Source organism: Enhydra lutris, unplaced genomic scaffold (assembly GCF_002288905.1).
Source record: "Enhydra lutris kenyoni isolate GAN:26980312 unplaced genomic scaffold, ASM228890v2 scaffoldscaffold1, whole genome shotgun sequence".
NCBI classification, from domain to species: domain Eukaryota; kingdom Metazoa; phylum Chordata; class Mammalia; order Carnivora; family Mustelidae; genus Enhydra; species Enhydra lutris.
Genome location: NW_019154085.1, coordinates 97,987,218 through 98,011,928, shown reverse-complemented (window position 1 = coordinate 98,011,928; position 24,711 = coordinate 97,987,218). Strand labels below are relative to the sequence as shown.

General features: G+C 38.6%; 1 protein-coding gene across 1 annotated transcript in view; it reads right to left on the bottom strand.

Moving 5' to 3' along the window:
* Positions 1 to 24,711, bottom strand: part of LOC111140922 (NCK associated protein 5) — a 784,669-nt gene that overhangs the window by 389,588 nt on the left and 370,370 nt on the right. The window contains exon 4 of the mRNA XM_022493188.1: positions 10,146 to 10,279. Coding sequence (XP_022348896.1) covers positions 10,146 to 10,279 — 134 coding nt within the window. The remainder of the gene's footprint in view (positions 1 to 10,145; positions 10,280 to 24,711) is intronic.

The following is a 24,711-nucleotide window of genomic DNA, read 5'->3' as shown; positions in this document are numbered from 1 at the left end:
GTGACCATGAGGAAGTGACTTTAATTTTTGTAAGGTTCAATAGTGATTTTTATTAAAATTATGATATCACAATATGCTTTGCTTACCACGCAAAGGCTAGAGTGAAAACTGAATGACATAATGTAAGGAACAGTTTTGGAAACACTGTAAAATAAAGAAGTATAAAACATGATCATTTTTGTGCATGTTGTTATCAATAATAAGAAAAATGCTTATTATAAGATATAACAGCTTGAATGTTATAGAGACTAAATATGGCAAAAGAAACTCATCTTTGCGTTTTGTGAAAATATATCCTGTCACTTTCTCCTACTTCAAATGATAGGTGAAAACCTTTGGTCAGAGGAAATGTGCAAAAAATTCTGAAACACGATTTAATGAAAACCACAACACATTTCTTTTGTCAGGAGCCCATAACTGCAGCAGAGCTAATTCCCTGCTTTATTCTTGGGGAAGCATTCCTAAAAGCTCCAGGCTGTTCATTAACAGCAGATGTAGACATTTATAAACAAGAACCATCTTCACTGAATAATTCTTCACAAATTACACAAAGGAACCCAAAGGATAGTTTCAAGTATTTGCAACCAGCATTCAGAGACACTCCGCACAGATACCGTTCATTAAAGGCACTGCCTATAGACCGAAAAGGTGATCAGAAAATGAGCCTTCCCCTCAGACTGCTGCACTGCATTTGCCCCATACGCCACCATAGAAGCACTCATATAAATGTTATCTGAAGGTCATAAAACACTCTCTGAAAGTAAACTTTACCCTATGGGAAGTAAACTTTTAATGCACCAAATTCCATTTAGTGCCCTGCAGACAGGAATTCTGCAAAGAATATTCTGGAAAAAAAAAAAAAGGCAACTCATCTTTTATAGGTGAGTACTTTATCATAGAAGCGCAGAAATGGGAAATTGGGTCTTCATCCTCCCAGGCCATCATGGTTTATAACTCTAAGAATGATGACTATTATCAAAATTTTAAAAGATTCACAGGAATGGCCACTCTTTACAACCTCTCTTGGAAGCCAGTTTTTCTATCATAAACACACTATCTTTAAAATTCTTCCTTGTTTAACCTAAGTGTTTCATAGTACAATGCTGGCTGCACCTTCTTGTTGCAGTGAAGATATTCATTCATTCTCATATTCATTCATTCATTCATTCACTCATTCATTCTTCAACTCATTCATTCATATTTACTGAATGTGTATCATGACAAATGTTATTGGTTGTGGTATAAGAAATGTATGGGGATATGAGAAAAGTTCTTTACCCCTTAGGTAACAACCACCTTGATCTCCTTATTTAGATCATTATTAAGAGCAGGGTATGGAAACAGATGGCAATTTGCAGAAAATATGGAGAACAGAGAAGCATGGTGAACTGCCCCAAGAATAGCAAACAACAAATTTAAACTGAGAAATTCTGTAGGTCAAATGTTCTAAGTTCTGCAATAGGTATTTTGAAAGAAAAGCAAGCAACAGAAGGTAACCTATTCGTTAAAAGAAACCTAAAATACATAACCAGTTTTATAACAAACAGCAAAGGCTAAACAAGTGTCTGGCAATGTACAGTAAGTGATAACACTATTAAAAACACAAGGAGCTATGAACGCAGGATATTAGTTACTTGTTGGGGGAAGATGAAGGTTGAGAATGGGAAGAGGCCTCCGGAGGCCTTCTGGGTAGCAGGAAGAGTTTCTTTGTGATGTTGGTTACCTTAGAATAATTCATTAAGCCAGTTATTTTTGTGTGTGTGTGTGTGTGTGCGGTTTTCCATATCTGTGTTTTGTTTTTCAAGAAGCATTTATTAACATGGACTAACTCCCACACACTGTTAGTGAGAATGCAAAATGGTGCGGATACTTTGAAAAAGTCGCAGTTTCTTGTAAAGTTAAACGTGCTTTTACATGATTCTGTAGTCCCATTCCTGGTTATCTACCCAAGAGAAATGAAAACACTGAAACTAGAGCACAAAAGTCACAAGTTTATAGCAATGTTAGAGTCACCCCAAACTGGAAGAAAGCCACGAGGAGCTGAAGGAGTAAACAAACAGGTACTTTTATACAATGGGATATTACTGAGCAATACAAGTGAAGGAACTACCTACCGACATATGCGGCAGCAAGGATGACTCTCAAAAGACACACTGAATGAAAGAAACCAGGCACAGAAAGTGAAATACTTTTAAACTTCAAAATTATATGATTTTCTGGAAAAGGCAAAACTATAGGGAGAGAAATAAGATCAGTCATTGCCAGGGGCGTAGGATATAAAGTTAGAACTGACAACAAAGGGAAATCAGGGAACTTTTCAGGGGCAGGGAAATATTCTATATTTTGACTTGGTTACACGATGATATATGCTTGTCAAAACTGAACAAAACGTACACCTAAAAAAAAAAAAGGATTTTCTGCAATCTGACCAAAAATATTTATCATTAAGAATAAAATGAATTTAGTTTCCAATTTTAAAATAAAATGGATTCTATATCCTGTATTTATTTTCTTAAAAGAAAAAAAGTATGTTGTGATGGGGTTAGGAACATAGTAAGACAATAATGGGTAATTTAAAAAAAATGTTTAGAAGGAGACCAAATCACTGTTTTTGTTTTGTTTTGTTGTCCATTTTTTGTTTTTACTGATGGCTATTTCTTCAGAGAAATTGTTTAAAAGTGAAAACAATTCTGGATGTCATAAAGTTCTCTCTGTTGAGGCTCTTTCCCAAACTAGCTCAAATAAATCATAAAGTGGACAACATCAGAGCCAAGAGCAATAATGTTTATGTCCACTGCAGAGGAGTGTAGCTTCCTTTTGCCAGTCAAGTTCCTCGGTATTCAATTTTGCCTGTCCTCAACAGAAATATTTCATCTGGGCTCGGCACTTTTCTAATCTTGACTTCTCCAGAGTCAAGTAACCAAAATAGACACGGCGAGAGCCCAACCCCACAGAGCTTCACCGTGATCACAGTGTGGAGCGTAAGACCGTTCACTCCACGTCCCCAACACGAAACCCTGGTTGTTAGGTGGCCTGGTTGCAACGTTTAATTATAACTTCACTCAAGTAATGCATTTCAGTTTAAACACACTGCCTTTTAAAAACCATAAGAAACATTATAAAACTGTAAGCAATTCTGCTCCTTTATGTTACAATCGAGCAAACTGAGATCTAAAAAGGTCAAATTAGTTAACTGAAGTTATGAAGCTAGTTAGAAGTGGAACTAGAACCAGGTCCTAGGAAGCCCCGTTAAACAGGATGGTGTTTCTTGAAATATAATAGGAACTATACTCTGTGTTAATATGGTTTTCTCCACCAGGGATCAATAATGGCAATATAACTTCTATATTTTCTACTCAACAACATATATCTCCATCAAGAATTTAGGAAACTTATGACAATGTCATCATATCTTAGGCAGAAACAGAAATACAAAGGAACTAAGCAATGTTTAGCATTAACTTATCAGTTGCTCAGGGAGCTGAAAATGGCATCCATTTCCCCACCCCCATTCCCTTACAGTTGGTTTTAGTTTCCCTCTGCTTTGCTTAAGCAAGAGCTTACACACTAGATCACTAAGATATAAACTTCTGACATCAAAATATGATCCATACTATGTGAACCAGGCATTTAAAACATGCTATTTAAAATCTTTTTTTCCCCCATCCGTGTGATTTGAAGAAAATTTATCATTTCACCGATGCTGCTTTGTCATTTTAAACTTCTGCTACGTTTTCTCAAAGGAGATGAGAGGCCTCCATTTTTATGAAAAGTCTCAGCTAGAAATATTGCTGATACTGTGGAAATAAGCAACTCCTAAATCAATAGAAAATTGCCCTCTGTATTCATCAGGAGGAACAAGGCATTCAGGAGAACCAGCCCCTGGGAGAGGTTAAAGTTGACGAAGGTCTGAGACGGGAAAAAATGCAGAAGGGGAGCAGAAGAGCTCTGTGCTGCTGATTGTCCAAAGGTCAGTCGACAGCTTTTCTCATCTTGTTATGTTTTACTCCTGCTAAAGATGTAAAGAAAATGTTCTTCTAATGTACCCAACAGACACAGAGGCAGAAGGGAATACGTGGGTAGAACATTTAAGGGTGTATTAATCTCTTCAACACACACTTCTATGCCAGGTGCCTACAGCTTCCAAATGGGCAGCAGAAAATGAACCCTAGGCTTCCTTAAAGTCTCTGAGAGCCAATAATGTGAACAGCAACCAGTGAACGAGTTAAGCAATAAAACCATCTCCATTTACGTCTCCTTGAAGTTCAGCATGCAGCCGTTTACACTTAGGCATAGCAATCAACTGTGATAGGAGAAATCCCAGTTACAGAAAGCAAAGAAATAGCTTCAAGGCAGCAGATAACTGCGTAGGGAGAGAAGGTCAAAACAGGTGCAGAGAAATCCTGGAGTTGTAGAGGGGGAAGCTTGCCCTCCATTTGGGATTTTTAACTATCCTTGTCTATGGGCAACAAAGCTAACTTGTTTCCTCAGTGCGTGGTGTAAATACACACACACACACACATACACACACACATATGCACACACACAGGGAACATTTCAAGGCTGCAGAGAAATATTAATTGATTTTTGATGATGCTTTGGGTGTGATACTGTTCTCTAAGAGTAGATAGGTTATAACTTATGTCTTCTAGGTGGTGCGTCTACTAATTTAAAGCTTCAAACATACTGTAACATAGAGCTGTCATATGATAAATATGTACAATATCATAGCTAGTAGCACTATAAAATTAGTGCTAATTTCATCTGGCTTGATTCATGCCTTTGTGTGATAAGATGCCATTAACAAATATGAAGGCCAACTGTCCTGAATTTGGACAAAAGTTCCCTTTATTTACAAATAAGCTATAAATGTAGGTTTTTTGGTTCTTATATGTACCTAAGTCTTCTCTATCTGGGGTCTACATTTTTTGAGGACACATACTGTATTCTGTCTTACTTTACACACAATAAAAATGTTTGTCTGATAAGAACAGCAGCTTTCGGCAATAATCTACACATTGACTGGACTGTTTCCAAAGGAACCAGCTCAAATACAGGTGCACATCATGCATGATTTCCATTAAATAAGTAGTCTGTATTGCTTATTTCTTCACAAAACTGGTTCTTCTTAATCATTGTTTTTGTTTTTTTTTTAAGATTTTATTTATTTATTTTGACAGAAACCACAAGTAGGCAGAGAGGCAGGCAGAGAGAGACAGAGGAGGGAGCAGGCTCCCTGCTGAGCAGAGAGCCCGATGCGGGGCTCAATCCCAGGACCCTGGGATCATGAACCAAGCCAAAGGCAGAGGCCTTAACCCACTGAGCCACCCAGGTGCCCCCATTGTTTCGGTTTTTTTAAAAAATATTTTATTTATTTGTTTGACAGAGAGAGAGAGAAAGACAGCACAAGCAGGGGGGAGCAGCAGGCAGAGAGAGAATCAGGCTCCCTGATGAGCAAGAAGCCCGAAGTGGAACTTGATCCCAGGACTCTGAGATCATGACCTGATCTGATGGCGGAAGCTTAACCAACTGAGCCACCCAGGTGCCCCTTTTCTTAATCATTGTTATTCTACCTCAATAGAGCCCACCTGGTTGGAGAGAGTGTTCCTGAACTACTTGTCTAGGTGAACCTAACTGATGCACAAACAACCTCATTCACTCAAAGTAATGACATTGGGGGTGCCAACACTCATCTTTACATAGGATGGAAGGCAGTGACATAGCCACACTCACATCATTAACCCTGGCTGGTGAGACATGCATAGTTCAAATGAACAGTTAAAGGGAGTGTAGAGACAGAATCATAGAAGGGTGGGGCACAAAGCTATTCCCACATAAACTATGCCCAGCCATGTATATCACTCAGACAACAGGTTAAAATATCATTATGACATCTGGAAAGCAACTTCGACTTATATCAACAAATATCAAGACAAAGAAACCCTACTGACACTTTTGCTTGCCTGCCAGTACCACCCTACTGAAATGCTCCTTCGTGTATGGGGAAGGCTTAATTTGAAAGTATCTCTTCTCTTCACTGTATTTAGATGAAAGGTTGTAAATGGTCTGAACTGGGCTTGTTATGGCTGCCTGAATCACCCTCAGTGCAGGCAATTTCTGATTTATGAGCTTAGAGCTGATGATGCAATCTCTGGTCACATCTCTCTCTCTCTTTTGCCCAAATTTTGAACCACTGCTGATCATTACACCCTAATCAGAGGTTAAGAGGGAAAGGGAGATTATAAATGAAGGTTTGGTGGTGACATAAAAGAGAACTACTCACTCAAACATTTTTATAGATTTTTATCACCTAAGTGACCCCCTTACTCATCACCACAGATAATCACAATGTTCAAGTTTGCCCGATGCCTTTAAGCCACCAAGCTTGTCACCTCACTGAAACTGCATAAAATCAAGCCTTGGACTAATTTCCCTTGCGGCACTCATTCTGACACCTGAACTCTACTTTGCACATACACCTATTTGTTCCCATTTCTAACTTTGTTATCCACTTTCCCCTCCAAATCTTACCTCTTCCCTGGACCTGAGACTCTAGAATCTCCTTCACTCCCATTTAGATGCCTGCATGGCGACACCACCATCAACTACACCAGGAAAATATTTCTTACAGCTCTGTCTATGCCTCAGCATCTCATGCCTCTGTGCTCCAGGTTCATCAGACCAGCACTGTGACATTCAGAAATCCCTTAACTTTGTAGATGTACGTGACCTTGTAGAAGTACCATTACCTATGAATTAATGCTACTCTACGCCATTTTGGACGATTGTCTATGATATCCTTCAGGGCCATCTCTGAAGGGGTCAATGGATACGTTCTAGAATGAGTTTGTTACCAGAGACAATGTTTCTCTCCCTGAGGAGTAGTAGCCTTTGTCTAGGAGATAACAATTACATAGGCTCTTGTCTGTTCCTTTTAATCTTCTCTGCCAGGAATCTTAGAACTAAGTCACATGCTCACTCTCAGAAAACACGACAGGCCGTGTAAGTATGATTACTTGCCATACTACCCTTTTGTGGCTTTTGTTTTCTATTTTTCATTTTATTAGTTGTATTGTGAAGCTACCTTTTATTGTAATCCACTTTCACATCCTTTGAAAACGTGGGCTACTAGCATTAGTTTTCAAAGTAAACTCATTCCATAAACAATACTCAAAGTAACCCTAAATGTCAGGGAGCATCATGTACAAAATGAATTTGTTGACCCAGGGAAAAGGAGAAAATTATGAAGGTAAACATTTTAAATTCAATACAATTATTTGGAATATGGAAATTATTTATGTGAGCATTTAGAGGTGGACCATGTCCAAGGGCGATGAGCTATATACATGTTCTATAATAAGGAGAATTCTATAAAGACTTAAATTATAGTAACAGGATTGTTTAAATAAATAGAACAAGAAGTATCTTACAAACCAAAGTTTAAAATGCAAAAGGCCATCAAAAATGGTGTAGTGGGCCTACTTAAACTATTGTGTAATTATCTCCTTTTAAAAGTTTTTATTTAAATTCCAGTTAGTTAGCATCCAGGTTAATATTAGTCTCAGGTGTACAATACAGTGATTCCACACTTCCATACATCACCCAGGGCTCCTCACAACAGATGCCCTCCTTAATCCCCATCATCTATTTCACCCATCCCCCCACCCACCTCCCCTCTGATAACCATCAGTTTGTTCTCTGTTATTTATTTTTTTTATTTTTTTAAAATATTTTACTTACTTATTTGACAGACAGAGATCACAAGTAGGCAGAGAGGCAGGCAGAGAGGAGGAAGCAGGCTCCCTGCTGAGCAGAGAGCCCGATGCGGGGCTCGATCCCAGGACCCTGGGACCATGACCTGAGCTGAAGGCAGAGGTTTTAACCCACTGAGCCACCCAGGTGCCCCTGTTCTCTATAATTTAGAGTCTGTTTCTTGGTTTGCCTCTCTCTCTTTCTTTTCCCCCCTTTGCTCATTTTTTTCTTTTCTTTTTTTTTTTTTAATTTTATTTAGTTAACATACAGTGCAATATTGGTTTTTGGAGTAGAATCCAGAAATTCATCACTTACATACACACCCAGCACTCATCACAAAAAGTACCCTCCTTAATACCCATCCCCCCCCATCTAGTCCACCCCTCACCCACCTCCCTCGGCCAACACTCAGTTTGTTCTCTATCATTAAGAGACTCTACTGGTTTATTTCCCTCTCTTCCTTTGTGTAATTATCTTATCTGTGATATATGCTTTTTTATCCACCTTTGCTAATTTGCATTAGTTGTCTGGCTATAACTGGACTTGAATTCTTCAGTTCCGGTGAAGCTTTACATAAGGAAACTGATGATAGCAGGGGGAAATGTAGTATATAAAACCAAACACTATTTGTTCTACATATAATTATCTTCTCATTCAGTCTAGGATGCAGCCTTGACTCCTGTGCAACACAACTCTGTATGGGTGTCATTGATTTACAGCAGATGACCTGGCATCATATGAAAATAATTTACTGTGCCATGTGTCTCACACCCAGTAAATCAATAGCTTGAATACAGAGACATCTCAATTAGATAACACAAGGGTAGGGCAATCTACCTCCTCCTTTCCTATATTCTTAAAATGGCAAGTATGACAAAGCAGGGCTTGTTTTAGAACTGCTTCAAAAGCATGTGTGTGGGGGGGGTCTATTATTTCAAGTTGGGAGACATAAAGTGAGAGTTACCATCAAACCAAATGAAAAATCGAGTACAAAGTTGTATAAGTAATAGCCTGAGAAGGGCGGGACCTGCATTTGTTTAAAGTATTGATTGGTGCATTTCTATAGCACCTGCGTATATGGGCTCAGAGAGTGGAACAGGGTGTTAAATTATGACTCTGAACACAGGGGATCATCCATCCTTTCTACCCTGTTCCTCCAAGAAGCCTCCAAACCAAAGTCACAAGCACTGATGGTATTAGTCACAAAGAGATAAGACATCTGGAGGCTCAATTTCAGTTTCTCTGTGCGACACATCCAAAACTTAAGCTATCATTATAAAAGGTTCATAATGAGGAAGCCATATTATCCATCATTGATTATATCCAAATCCCAGTGGTAAATTAAAGTCAAGATCCACATAGATTGCTCAGAAAAAATTTAGGGCTACTTCTCAAACTTGATTCAGCCTGAGACAACCTCATGAGGGAGAAAAAAACAAAAACCCCCCAAATTAATTTCCTGATTTGGGAAATGGTGAGTGAAATACATAAATGAAAGTAAATTGCCCTTGGCGCACCTGGGTGGCTCAGTCATTAAGCATCTGCTTTCGGCTCAGGTCATGATCCCAGGGTCCTGGGTTTGAGCCCCACATTGGGCTCCCTCCTTGTGGGAAGCCTGCTTCTCCCTCTCCCACTCTCCCTGCTTGTGCTCCCTCTCTCGCTATGTCTCTCTCTGTCTAATAAATAAAATCTTAAAAAAAAAAAAAGAAAGAAAGAAAATTGTCCTTCACAGAATTCTCATATCTGGTCCCAGGACTGGAATAGCACAGAGAGGTTAAATAAATAGGTTATATTTAAATAATAGGTTGAACCTTCACCCGGCCCCACAGTAACTGTAACTGGAAGCTGAAAGATTCTGACTGTGTGGGAATTAAATCTAAGAGCTACTTTTCAGAATGCTAATTTCAAACTCAAGTTAAGTCTTTTTAAAGGAAAAACTCATTGATTTTGATTTTTTTTTAAACTATCGGTAAAGGTTTACTTTAAGTACTGAGTAAGAGCTTACTGAATGATTAGATTCACATTCTCTGTCTTCCTTAAAATAGAATTATGATGACTGGTAAAATTTCATCCTCCCGGCTGGCCTTTCAAGGGACATTCTTATAAGCCACACAGCCACCACATCTTCCTGGAAAAATCCCTTGGAAACCCATCAAGGAAGAAAAGATAACCAGATCCAATAAAGCCAAGACTCTGCTAGGTGCAAAGAGCAAGTTTTCAACAAACTGGCCCAGATGCCATATGATGGTGTGGCCAGAGGAGAAGGTCTAAGCTGTAGGTAAATTAGCTCCTCAAATTCAACAGATGCTTTCACAATGGAAATTCAAGCTGGGGACTTTGGGTGCAGGAAGGGATGCCCCTCCTGAATCAAGCAGCTCAGTTCAGAACAATACCTGGAGAACTGCTGCTGGAGGCCACGCATCTGAATTCTGTTGCGCTCAGACTCCAGTGTCACCTCCTGCAACCGCTTCTCACTCTGAAGACGTAAGTGTCTCTCCTCTTCCAATTCATGCATCAGCTTCTCATGCTATAAAAGGCACAAAGGGAATGACTTTTAAGGAGGTGTTTCTTAATTACTATGAGAAAAAAAATTAGTAATAGCTGTCAGTTACTAAGTATGAACTTGGACTTTATATATAAATTAATTCCATCCTCATTACAACCCCATGAAGTAGGTTCTATTATTAACCTCTCATTACAGACAAGAAAACTAAGGATCAGAGGCATCTAAGTAATTTGTCATAAAAACCAGAAGGTAACAGTTTTCAATCCTGGATGTGTCTCTATTGCTTGAATAATTTTCACTAAACCAGGCGGCTTCTTGTGCAGATATGAAGATCTATGACCCAGTAATACTACCAAATGTATTAGAACTCGAATAATGATGAGTAAGATCATTAGTGCCTATTCAGAATCGTTTCATCTCTTCAATCGCTTGTCTATGCTTTTAAAGGAATGTAAGTGATTTTTGTACAAGGACCTGTAATTTCAACTTCATTAGGCCATGGAGCTGATGAGAATAAGGTTAAATGTTTTGTTTTTATTTATCCAGTTAGGTTTTCACAGATAAAAACAGGCTAAGCCACCCACTTTATTTATTATGGCAGAAAACCAGCTCATTCACAAATGGGAATCAGTGTAGAAAGAAGGGCTGGACGACTCGGAATAGATGGTTCAGCAAAACTCATTTCTGGAACCTCTCAGAAGCACGCAGACTCAAATCCCCCTGACAATACTGACTCTCCCATGCTAATGTCTTTTTGTTGTTTTGTTGCTTCTGCTACTTCTTCTTTTAGCATGTAATGCTATTACGGTTATGGTTGCTACTAATGTGAGCACTTTGCATGTGGAATGGATGTTCTGTGATGAAAACCAAAGAACAACTCAGTACCTGACTAGGAGGGACCCACATTCTTTTTTTTTTTTTTAAGATTTTTTATTTATTTATTTGACACAGAGAGAGAGAGATTACAAGTAGGCAGAGAGGCAGGCAGAGAGAGAGAGGAGGAAACAGTCTCCCCACTGAGCAGAGAGCCTGATGTGCGGCTCGATCCCAGGACCCTGAGATCATGACCTGAGCCAAAGGCAGAGGCTTTAACCCACTGAGCCACCCAGGTACCCCAGGGACCCACATTTTTACATGGGAAGAAGGGAAGCTAAGACCACGTGATGACTCTGAACCATGGATTACCCGGGAGGAAATGCTAACCACCGCATGGGGCACATTCACCGCAAGTGATAGGAGAGATGGACTGTCTCCACCTCTAACACATGGGGAAAAATCTCTCCTGAGAATTATGAAGGAAACAGTAGACCATAATTTGAAAATAAGTCAAGATCCTCTAAATCCTGCCTGTGCACCCATGACCATGCTCTTCCTCCTGCTTAACAAGCTTTCTGTGATCTACTTAAAGTCTGGAGATGCTGCCAGGTTTGGCTTTGAGCCATCTCTCTAGAACTTTCCCACCTCATTTCATTGTTCTCTCCCTTCCTTGTGTCCACAGCACCTATGCTCTTTACTACCCTATACACTCTTACTTTCTTCTATCATTATTTTTCATGCGCATGTATTACAATTCTTCACCTACATAAACATCTGTTTGAGATCAGGACTATGTCTTATGTGTATATGTATTTTCTGTATTTAACATACTAGAAGTATATTTGCTTATTGATTCTGGAGCTGGCCTTTAGCTTAGTCAGGCCTGTAGCTTCTCTCCCAAACTCTTTGGTGGTCCATTTTTCACCCCTACATGGTCAGTTGCCTCTATCAGATTCAGAAAAAGAAAAATCAAAATCAAATCTTTATTCTGTCATGTTCCAGCAGCTCTGGAAGAGAAGAAAAACATGGTTTTGAAGGAGAAACATGCTAACCGAAGCCAAACCTTTGTAGAGATAGAATGGCAAATTTCATAGCACATATATTTTATTATTTGTTTTATTATTTATTATATTTTTATTTCATTATTTAGATTTTATTACATATGTTTAACCACAATAAAAAGATAAAAATAAAATTTACTCCATTATTACACATAACCAAGAGTCGTCTCTGTATAAACTGAGTGGACTAGAAGGAACATGGGTAAGTCATCTTTATTATAGAATTTGGAAGACTGCTTTGATTCCCAAAACAAGTGAAACAAATGGTGTCTGTTAAATAGTTAAAAAGCACAGCATATGAAAAAAGTGAAGTTTTGCAGGGAAGATAGAATTCATTTTTCCTTCACAAATGAAGAATGTCACATAGATTCTCTCCCTGTCATATTGAAGAATTCCCCAAAATCTAATAAGGGAAGACATTTTCCATATGAATAAACTTTTCTGTTCAATTTGTTAATGCCTTTTCAAATACAAATAAAATGATACCCTTACAATATAAAGTTCCAGGGAATTCAAAGACTAATGAGGCAAAAGTTGTTTACTGAAATATATTCCCTTTAAATGGTGTGTACTTTAATTAAACCATCAGAGCTTGACAATAAGCCATATCTACTTTCCAAATGTAGGGAAAATTTTTTTTTTTACTCAAATTATAAAACATAGATAAAAGTAAAAAAAGAATATATAAATGGATCGGACAGATTTTTTTTTTTTTTTTTTTTTTGGTAATAGCTGTCTGTAATTTTGATTTTTTTTCCCACAGGTTTGCTCTGTATCTTTCACAGCACAGAGAGTGAAAGGGAGTGAGAGGTGCAGAAGAGTTGAGTCTTGTTTATACGGTGCTGCCGGGTACTGAAGAGCAGTAAGTAAAAAACAATGTCACAGAAATCTGGGTTGTAGACCTGATGAGGCTAAATTTCTGTGACAGTTCTTTCCACTGAATCCCTGGGCTGGGATGGCTTTAAGAAGCCATCTTAAGAAAGCTCTGAGAGTGTTTTTCTAAACTCAGTGGGGACCACATTTGTATTTCTCTCAGTTTCCTTTAGCAAGTTCCCCTTTTCCCCTTTTCCTCCTTGGCTTCTCCTACCATTGTACACAAACTGCTACACCAGGAACAAAAACACTGCCTCCGGGGCGCCTGGGTGGCTCAGTGGGTTAAAGCCTCTGCCTTAATGGAATACTATGCAGCCATCAAAAGAAATGAAATCTTGCCATTTGCGACGACGTGGATGGAACTAGAGGGTATCATGCTTAGCGAAATAAGTCAATCGGAGAAAGACAACTATCATATGATCTCCCTGATATGAGGGAGAGGAGATGCAACATGGGGGGTTAAGGGGGTAGGAGAAGAGTAAATGAAACAAGATGGGATTGGGAGGGAGACAAACCATAAGTGACTCTTAATCTCACAAAACAAACTGAGGGTTAATGGGGGGAGGGGGGTGGGGGGGGTGGGATTATGGACATTGGGGAGGGTATGTGCTATGATGAGTGCTGTGAAGTGTGTAAACCTGGCGATTCACAGACCTGTACCCCTGGGGATAAAAATATATTATATGTTTATAAAAAATAAAATTAAAAAAAAAAAAAAGCCTCTGCCTTCGCCTCGGGTCATGATTCCAGGGTCCTAGGATCGAGCCCCATATCGGGCTCTCTGCTCAGCAGGGAGCCTGCTTCCCTTCCTCTCTGCCTCTCTGTCTGCCTCTCTGCCTACTTGTGATCTCTGTCTGTCAAATAAACAAAATCTTAAAAAAAAAAAAAACAACAACACTGCCTCCCCTCCCCCCCCCACTGCCGGGTTGAGTCTGTAAGACGCGAGACACGTGTTCACAAGACACTTCACCAGGCATAAAGCACCCCCTCCTTTCAGAGTCATGGGCTTCACTCTCATCCAAAAGGAGGGTCTGCACAGTTTTCTCAACAAAAGCTGGCTCTGAGTGGGTGAACTTCTAACCCTTTGTTCTTCTTTAGTTCATAGCTCTACCTCTGAAATAAGTTTTTTGAGAAAAATCTTGAGTTGGAAAGCACTTTACTGTTTATGGAATGTTTCACCTTCATCGCTTCATCTAGCCCTCAGGACAATGTGGCAACGCGGGTTGTTACCAACTTCTTTTAAAGATACGATAAAAGGTATAAAGAGAGGGAAAGTGCTTGCTCAGGGTTTCACTTTAGAAATGACAGCTCTGAGACCAGAACCAAATTTTTCTGACCGCAAGTCCCACTGCCCACCTCCACCTTTTTTTCTTCTTAGGATAGTTAGTTCTGCTCTAACATTTATTTTGTAATCTTTCCATCCTTTATTTATTTTTATATTTGACATATAACATATTAGTTTCAGGTGTACAAGATAATGGTTCAATATTTGTATACACAAATGCAAATATAATCACCACAAAAAGCCTAGTTATCATCTATCATAATACATAATTACAAAGTGTTTTTTTATTCTCTTGTGATGAGACAATCTAAGATTTACTCACTTAGCAACTTTCAAATATGCAATACAGTATTATTAACTACAGTCACCGTGCTGTACATTATACCCTCATGACTTATTTCATGACTATAAGTCTGTACTTTTTGACCCCCTTCGTCCCTTTTTCCCACCCTCCACTGCTTCTCAACCTCTGACAACCACCAATCTGTTCTCTGGATCTCTGTTTGGTATTTGTAGTTGCTGTTGTTTGTTTTGTTTTTCCATTCTATATATAAGTGAGAGCATATAGCATTTGTCTTCTTTCTGTGCCTGACTTATTTTACTTAGCTTAGTGCCCTCAAGGACTAATCATGTTGTGCAAATGGCAAGAATCCCTTCTTTTATGTGGCTGAGTAGTATTTTATTGTATGTGAGGGTGTGTGTTGTATGTGTGTGTACCTACACATCTTCTTCATCCACCTATCCTGGACACTTAGGTTGCTTCCATATCTTGGCTATTATAAATAATGCTGCAATAAACACGGGGTGCCTATATTTTTTTTTGAAGTAATGTTTTCATTTTCTTCAGATAAATACCCAGAAGATGGATTGCTGGATCATATGATACTTCTATTTTTACTTTTTTTGGGACCTTCCATACAGTTTTCCATAGTGGCTACGCAATTCACATCCATACCAACTATGCATAAGTGTTCCCTTTTCTTGAAAAATCTCACCAACACTTGTTATTTCTTTCTTTGTTTCTTTTTTCTTTCTTTCTTTCTTTTTTTTTTTTTTTTGATTCATTCTAACAGATATGAGGTGACACTTTTTGGTGGTTTTGATTTCCATTTCCCTGATGATTGGTCATATTGAACATTTTTTTACGCATCTGTTGGCCACATGAATGTTTCCTTTGGAAAATGTCTATTCAGACCTTCTGCCAATTTTTAAATCAGATTGCTTTGTTTTTTGTTTTTGTTTATTGTATTGTAGTTCTGTCTGTATTTTGAATATTAACCCCTGATTGGATATAGGATTTGTAAATTTGTTAATCATATATCCAGTCAGAATGCACTGCTCTCACATTCAATGTATTGTCTTTTCATTTTGTTGATGATTTCCTTTGTTATGCAGAAGCTGATTTCAATTTGATCTCACTTGTTTACTTTTATTTTTGGAGTCAGATCCAAAATATTATCACCAAGACCAATGTCAAGTTTCTTACTGCCCAGTTTTCTTTCCCGGGGTTTTATGGTTTCAGGTCTTACATTCAAGTTTTTAATTCATTTTGAGTTAAATTTGTATATGGTGTAAGATAGTAGTCTAGTTTCATTCTTTTGCATGTGTCTGTACAGTGTTCCCAACACCATTTATTAAAGAGACTGTCCTTTCCATACTGTGTGTTCTTGCCTCCTTTATCATAAATTAATTGACTATATTAATAGTGGGTTTATTTCTGAGTCTCTCTTCTGTTTTCTGATTTTTGTGTTTGTTTTTTATGCCACTAAAGTACTGTTTTGATGTGACAACTTTGTAATATAGTTTGAATTAGGGAGTATGATGGCTCCATCTTTGTTGTTCTTTCTCAAGATTGTTTCGGCTTTTAGAGATCTTTTGTGATTCCATACACATTTTAGGATTTTTTTCTATTTCTGTGAAAAATGTCAGTGGAATTTTGACAGGAATTGCACTGAATTTATGTATTGCTTTGGGTAGTATGGACACTTCAACAGTATTAATTCTTCCAATCTATTAGCATGGAATGTCTATCCATTTCTTTGTGTCTTCTTCAATTTCTTTCATTAATGTCTTGTAGTTTTTGATACCCAGGTCTTCTACCTCCTTAGTTAAATTTGTTCCTAAGTATCTTATTCTTTTTGAAGCAAGATCATGAATTCTTTTGGGCCTAAATCCAGCTTCCTTGTCTGGTTCCTTTTTCTGTTTCCAGTCTTTACCAGCTAACATTTCCCAGCATTCCGGTTCCCATTTTATTCTTTTCTAACCCGTCGCATCCCCCTCCCTTGGGCACATCATCAGACTGGGGACTTAAGCCTTCAGAGTACTTCATTTTTTTTTTTTTTTTTACAGATTTATTTATTTGAGAGAGAGTATGAGAGAGAGAGGGAGGGAGCACACAAGCAGCGGGGTGGGAAGGGGCAGAGGGAGAGGGAGAAGCAGGCACCTCACTGAACAGGGAGCCCAAGCTGAAGGCAGACGCTCAACCAACTGAGCCACCCAGGTGCCCCCTAAGAGCAGTTCAATAGGCCTTTAGGAGTGTGGCAGACCAGAAACATGTCCCTTAGACCAAAGCTCCTGGACATGCAAAATACCTACTCACAGAGTGAGGGGGTGTTTCCAGTCTGCTATCTGTTCATTGCCCTGGCGATGGCAGTCTGTCAAGAACTGTCTTTCCAATAGTTCCTTATGGTATCCAGGAATACAAGCCACTTTGGCCTAGAGATCCATGAGCTCAGTGGATCCCCTGCTGGCAGTCACAAAACACTGGGGTATCAGATGTAAACAAGCCAGGGCACCAGACATATGTAAAATCTCCCTTCTAGGAAATAGAGCCAGTGGAACCTGGCAGAGAGAGGGCATGAAGATGATACCTTTTGAAGGGAAAAAAAAAAATATGGTAGCCCAGGTTTTAGTGAGTCAGAGACAGAGCACAAGGATGGATGGAGTCTTCCAGCACCTCCATCCCTGGAGAGAATGCCAAAACGCACTGCTCCCTCCAATGGATGCCTAAGATGAGCAAATGAATCTTCTTCACATATACTCTGTGTGCTTTTCCAAACTGCTACTTCTGAGCTGGGCCCTGGAGCAAGTCTGCACTTGAGCCTTTTAAGAGCTGTTTCTCATTTCACTACAGCCCTTTGGGCCTCATGGACACAAGCCCTGGGAATCTTCAAAGTAGATGTCTTGGTGGCTCATCTCTCAAATATTCGTCTTAAAAGAGTTATAGTGACTGGTATAATCTACAGACTCTTTACTCCTCAAGAAGCTCTGGGTTTTTTAATTCCCTCCTGATTGTGGGTTGCTGAGCTGGCAGTGGGTCTGTGGTGAGACCACATCTCACCTTCTCCAACCCTCCTGAAAGCAGGCCTATTCTCTCCTGATGGCAGAGAGAGGTGCTGCGAGTTCTCAGAGAGAAGTCTCCCATATGTAGTTGCAGATTTAGTGTGTCTGTTGGAGGAAATGAGTTTAGGATCTTCCTGCATCTCTGTGTGGACTAGCCTCCTAACAATTACTTTAAGAGCATAGATTTGCTTTAGGGCAATGGCTGTGTCAGGGACCGATGTGAGCATAACCTAAATCTCACACTCGCTTATGCCTGATTTCATTCATGAGAAACATGAAGTGAACATAGAAAACTGCACCCAGCTGGACCTAGCCTAGAAATACATAAATCACATGCATTTAAGATGGATGGGCCAATGCTTTCAGTTACCGTGCCTCTTAAGAGCCACCCCACCTATATCTGGTGGCACAATCTGCCCTCTGATTTCAGGCAGCCTTCCTTCTGCCACTTGGCAGTAACTCACAAGCTGCAGCCCCTCCAATGACCCCCTCCACAAGCCAGCTGCCTGTCTTTCTCAAGGAGAAGTGCCATATTTATTATATTATTCGTGTATTTCTTAACCACTTAACACAACTAAAACTTAGCTGACATTTTTATTAGGTTTCTGGATTTTTTTTTAAATGTGTTACTGACCAAGTTTCTAAGTCTCATGTCCCTACTTCCATTTTTCCAACAAGCCCTGTGCAATGATTTTTAGGAATGCAGAGGTTGCATTATAGTGGAGCTGACTATACACCACAATAGAGAAAAAGAAATCTGAATGAGAGTTAAGTTTCCAAGTTCTTTTCATATTTGGGCACAAGAAAAGAGTTGGGCCCTTGACAAAGAATCAAGCACAGAAACAATAAAAGAAAGGTATATTACGTCCAAGTCTTTGTTCTATCCAATGATCTTGCCTCTATGTCAGAGACTTAACACAGACTTTAAACTTCCTTAGACTTAATTACTATCCTCTGATTAAACCTCTGGGGAAGGAAACTCCACAATTTCCCTGGGTAATCCATTTCATTGTCTTAAACATCTTTCCTGATAATTTTCTAAGACTTGTTTAAATTGTTTTAAGTATCAAAAAGCAATTTTTATCTGCATGTTCCCAGGAAATGGAGAAAAACCTATATATTCCTATAAATATGAAAAAGAGTTTGGAAAAAGAGCTATGTACATATCCACATGGATTTATTCATTCCACTCAGACCACAAATGTTTACTGAGGAGCTACTATGTGCCACACACTGGACCAGAGCAGGAGACCAGCAAGGAGTCAAATAGACATGGTTTATGACAGTAGCTGACTAACACACAGTCAAGAGGGCAGGTGCTAAATGAATTATCACACAGATAAATGTATCAGCGAATAATTAAGGGTCTGCTGAAAGCTGATAACAAGATAAACTAATTTTGTTTGGTACTTTAAGTGAAGGCTTCTCTGAGAAATTAACATTTAAAATAAGACCTCTGTGATGACTCTAGGTGGAGTGATTAGCAAATGGAAAGGTCTTGAGTCACACACAGGAAGAAAGAGGAGCAGCTGAGGGTGCCTAGAGCCTGGGGGATGCCTAGAACAAGGGGATGGGAGTAGCATATGATACAGGTAGAAAGAACAAAGCACAGACCACAGGAAGGTCGTACCAGAAGGTCGTATTAAGGATGTACAATTACATCTTAAGTAAGACAGTAACTCATTGCAAAGGTTTCATTAAGTGATTGATAGGATCTGGTTAAGATTTTGCAAAGATCATTGTCCATTATGTGGAGAAAGAAGTGAATTAAGTCTAAATAACAGAATGGGAAAATATTTAAATAGAGAACTGTGAATGCTACCAGCTTCTGGTTTAGACTGCATTTGCTACTCGAGTGGTTTTGGACAAGCCACTTAAAACCTAACTGTTTTAAGCTAGCTTCCTCTGTATATCAGGGAGAGTAAAACTGCCCAAGCCAATTTTATAGGATCACTGTGAGGAATGAGCAAAACAATGTATGGTAAAGCACTACAAAAACTTGAAAGTCCCAAATAAAAATGAGACATGGATAACTAGAATCACATAACTTATATCATCTAATGTAGTTTAGTTACTTTTCATAAATTCTATGAAAAATTTAGTTTTTAATAATCCTTACATATTAAGTAAACATTGTAGTTATAGATTTCTTTTAAAAAGCTGAAAAATGGGGGCACCTGGGTGGCTCAGTGGGTTAAAGCCTCTGCCTTCGGCTCAGGTCATGATCCCAGGGTCATGGGATCGAGCCCCGCGTCCGGCTTTCTGATCTGCAGGGAGCCTGCTTCCCTTCCTATCTCTTCCTGCCTCTCTGCCTACTTGTGATCTCTACTGCCAAATAAATGAATAAAATCTTAAAAAAAAAAAGCTGAAAAATGTATGTCTGAATAGATCAAACTTTAATACATTTTAACGTAAGAACTGAAAGATTAATCAAATATATCATCTGGAGTGCAGATAACACTATATCAGACATCTCCCCAAAACATTATTTTTTAATCCTACCACCTACTCTGATTTTAAACAGATGGCTTTATCTGTAGGGTGCCAAAACCTCAGGGGTTAAAACTAAGATATTAACACTGGATTTCAAATACAGAAAGTCAATAAATCCTTCTATCCTAGATCTAAGTAGATTTGATGCTTCTAACTACATTAGTATATGACAGGCAAGGTCAGTTACATAAAATTCAAAGAATTTGGAAAATAAAGAAGAATTTTATTTAGTCGGTGTGGAAGCTTCAGTGCCACCACGCATGGTCATGTGTCAAGTGAAACATCTGCTCTAACAAGAGATGTGCCTCCCACATATGCTTTAAGCATCTGTGAAAGTCCTGCTGAGTGAGTGACATGGGGCATCAACTCATCCAGAGGTATTATACATTGACTTAATGTTGAAGAGATACGGGATAATATACAGTAAGGTATTCATTATACGTGTCCCTTTCAAAAGATTTCCCCAAATGTGTCCAAGTTATAATACTCTTGTTAAATATTTTACAATCAAAGAACCATGGGAAAAACACTAATACTCTTAGGCAATACAAGGATCTAAAAGTTACTCAGAAATGAACAGAGGCCAGTAGACAAGGTCATAGGCACTTAATGATATTTTTGGATATTGATGAAAAAAAAATACGAACTCATTCAAGAAATGTGGAATCTGGCAAACAAGCCACAATGGAGGTTTTGAATTCGACTATTAGAAAAGACAAATACATTTGATTTAGTGATACAAACATAAAGCATGGTAGTAAGACTCAATTCAGAACTTCAGGATGTGCTTAGATTTGCTTACTAATTGGTGTCCGGACACCCACAGCTATTGCCATGTGTTCACCAATCAACATCTAATGTATATGGGAACATTTTAAGATTATACAGAGACCCAGAATAACCATTCTAATTCTCTTCTACTTATTGGGAATCTAAAACTGGCAAGTGATTTTTTTTTTTTCTTCTTCAGAGGTCCATAAACCAAACATGCATCAGCAACAAAATTAAACTGTTATGTTTTCATGAAAACTAGTTTTTAATGGAAAAACTATACTAACCAATTGATGTCAAACTAATATAAAAAGGGATCTAAATTAAGCTATAGTATTACATCTAATTGTAGCCTCGTTTTTACTTTTTACACAAATTGCAATGTATTTTCCCCATAAGGTTCCCTGAATTCAATATCCCCATTAGTTATGAAAGATTCAGTTATCCCAGAAGCAGAAAAACAGATAAGGAACCTAAGAATTGATTTTTTTTAAAGCCCACACTGTTGGTTGTAACAGAAGAATCAGAATCAGATTTTGAGATGCTAGGATAGAAGCAGCCCAATATACATCCGCAGTGCTGATAACATCGCCCAAGAGAGACAAAGCTTTTATTCTAACAAAAAAAAAAAAAGATAGAGAGCTTGGTTTAAAAAAAAAATGTGAGAGGCGGGAGAAAATGGTGAGAGAAATAAAAGAGAGGGAGGGGGGAGAAGGGGAAGAAATTTCAAGGGTAAAAAAGACAGATGGGCACTTAGGAAGATCTTTAAAATGTCCTCAATGCTACATGGGAGCTCTAAAAAAAAAAAAAAAGTGCCACAGGTGAATCACTCCATAAGATTAAATTTTCTTAGGCAAAAATTATGTATATGCATATGCTTATTAGGAAAACGATACAGATGTGAAATTTATGGGAGGAGTGTTTTTAGGGTGGGTTGTGTAGAAGAGCACGATAAAACGAAGGCTTGACACGTCAAGATTGATATAGATCATAAAGGCGTGTTGGTTCAAATTGTAAGAAATTATGGTTTCCTGTATACAAAGAGAAAATAAAGTTGTCCTTTGCTTGTAGTCAATGATCTTTATATTTATCAAGTAGAGCTACAAGTGAAGAAGAAAATAGTAATACTGTATTCACAATATAAAGTAATGTTTTGATTTTATTATCATACATAATAAAAAGTTATATATTGATTCATTTTCCATGTTTTTCATCACTTTCAATGTCTTGATTTTCACCATCATGATTCCTGTGATGGAATAAGCACAAGGCTGGTAATCTGGGTTATTACCTTTTTGGTTCTTCTATTAACTGGCTATGCAACTTTGGGAAATACAGTTATCCTTCTTGGGCCTCTTTTTAAAATGCTATGGTCCCTTTCAACTCTCACATTTTATCTACCCATGACATTAGCCATAAGCACAGTGATGGGGTTTAGGACGCCTTACTCCAAAATATGGCCACCTGCCATATTGAATACCTTCAGCTAAAGGAGTCTGAGAAAACGTGAGAAGCAGAAATGTCTCTCTGACTTCTCCTTTCCCTGCAACAGGTCATTAAACCCTCATGTGAGACGTGCCCTTCCTATGACACAGGAGGAAAGAAGGCATTCTTATCACCAGAGATGGGGAATTGGGGACCACGAAATCTATTAAAAAAAAAAAAACTTAGAAAACTCACCCTTACCTTCCTAATGATGTCACCTAATATCAACCCCTCCATCTAGTCAATTCTGCACAAATTGATTATTTCTTTAGCTAAAAGATGTAAAAGCCTCCTGCTTTGGTCACTTCTCCAGGTCTTCATTCTCTTGGGAAGGCTTCCATATACATGTAAAAGCTCAGAAAAAAGTATGCTTCTCTCTTATAATCTGTCTCATTATCAGTTTAATTCTTAGGCCCAGCCAGAGACCCAAAGAGGGTAGAGAAGAATTTTTCCTCCCCGACCGCAGCAAGAAAAACATAGTTACTAATGGGATGATGGGTAGAAGGAGATGGAACATGTCTCTAAGCTGGTGAGGGTATACATTGTTGGAGATGTTATAATAAGGATCTCATTTGGTAATGATGGAGGAGACTGGCATCTGGATGGAGACCTAGGTGGGTGAAGCTGTAGATTTAAGAGGCTAAGGGCATGGTTCCTTTGGCTAGTGTAAAACGGGCAAAGAAATTTTAAAAAGAACATCAGGCATTACAGGATGGGGAAGAGAGGTGCTAAAATGCAGACCCCAGAGGTACTGGATTTAATTTGATTCCCAAACAACTGCAGGTCTCAGTAGATCTTGAAGAGAATGACAGAATCTAAATGATGTTTGAGCAAGATAATTTTTCCTCAGGGTAGACTCCGGAAGTGAAGGACTACCGTAACAGGGACAAGCAGAAACTGTTCCTTTTTTATTGCTGCCATTCATTAGCAATGGTTCCTTGAGTTGGAAAGAGCTTTTACACAGAGTTTTCTGGCTCACTGCCTTTCTGACTTCAACAAGCTTCTCAGAAAGCCATTTTCTCCCCAGCCTGTGAGTATCTGATCATTACAGGGACTGACCGAGGAGAGCAAGACGTTGAGGAATAAACCAAATGAGTAGTAAGCTTGTTATCCATGGTCAACTGCCTAATTCAGACGCATTCTTTCCCTTACCCCAATCACTTCCTTGAGTTTGTTTGGTCAAAAGGTTCAATTCTCATCTTTACTTAGAAAATAGCTTCATTTACCCTTACCACTGGGTCCTTTTACAAGAAATCACTGGCTCCTTCTTTTCCCCTGGTCACAAATCTTTCTCTGTTATCATGTTAATTGATTACAATTAACAGTAGCTATTAATTATTCTATTCCTTTAGGAATTCTCAGAAGTCAGTTTTATTAAGTGTCATCCCACTTGATTGAAGTCCTAAGTATTCTTTTCTGTTCTGTGGAGACAGTATATTTTACATAAGGAAAGGGGAGGATTTCAGTTCTTTGAGGATTTTTACTTCCAGTTCTCTGCCCTGAACCAATCTTTGGTCTTTAGAATGGCCCTAGATTTATTTATTCCCCAATTCACCCCCACTCTGTTCCTTTTCTATCTGCTCCCCACTGTCCAGTAGAAAAATGAATGATATCTCCAGCAGATATTGTTTCCATTTCCAAAATCCAAATCACTGAATTTCTCATTTTGTTCCTTATTATGGAGGATTCCAAGATCTTGTATTCTCTCTTCCAATCTCGATTCTTGAACTTCAGCTACATTTATTATAAAGGTTAGCATTTGTTGTACCTTCTCCACTGCCCACCTCATTTAGCCCACACATTGGTGCTCCAAATATTCAACTTAACTTTTTTTCCAAATTACATGATGTCATATATTTTACTAAGCACTTCACATGGAGGCATCATCACCTGGCTCTTCAAAAAGCACGCTTTACTTAAGACAGGCATTGAGTCCTGCACTTGGTAATGAAACTCTAGAATATTAGCATACCAGTGAGCACTCCAGAAGTGTTCAATATACTCTTGTTGAATTAAACTGAATTCTCTTGACCCCACACTACTCCTTTCCCTCAGCCAGCTCTAGGTTTGCAAAAATTTTATCAGTGACAATTTTCAGTCTTTGTTCACTCTGAAGTTTATATGATGACGTTTGCTATGGTTCAGAAGCCCCACAGACATACTTCACCCTGTCTGTCATTTTTTTTCCCTTACACTGCCTATGTTTTACCCTCTCCCAACAGCCCGCAGAATGTAATCCAAAACTTTATATTCAAATCCCTTATCTGCTTAGTCACTTTCTCCTTAACTAGTAAGTAAAAAAATTTCTTTTCTTAGAGGATTTGCAA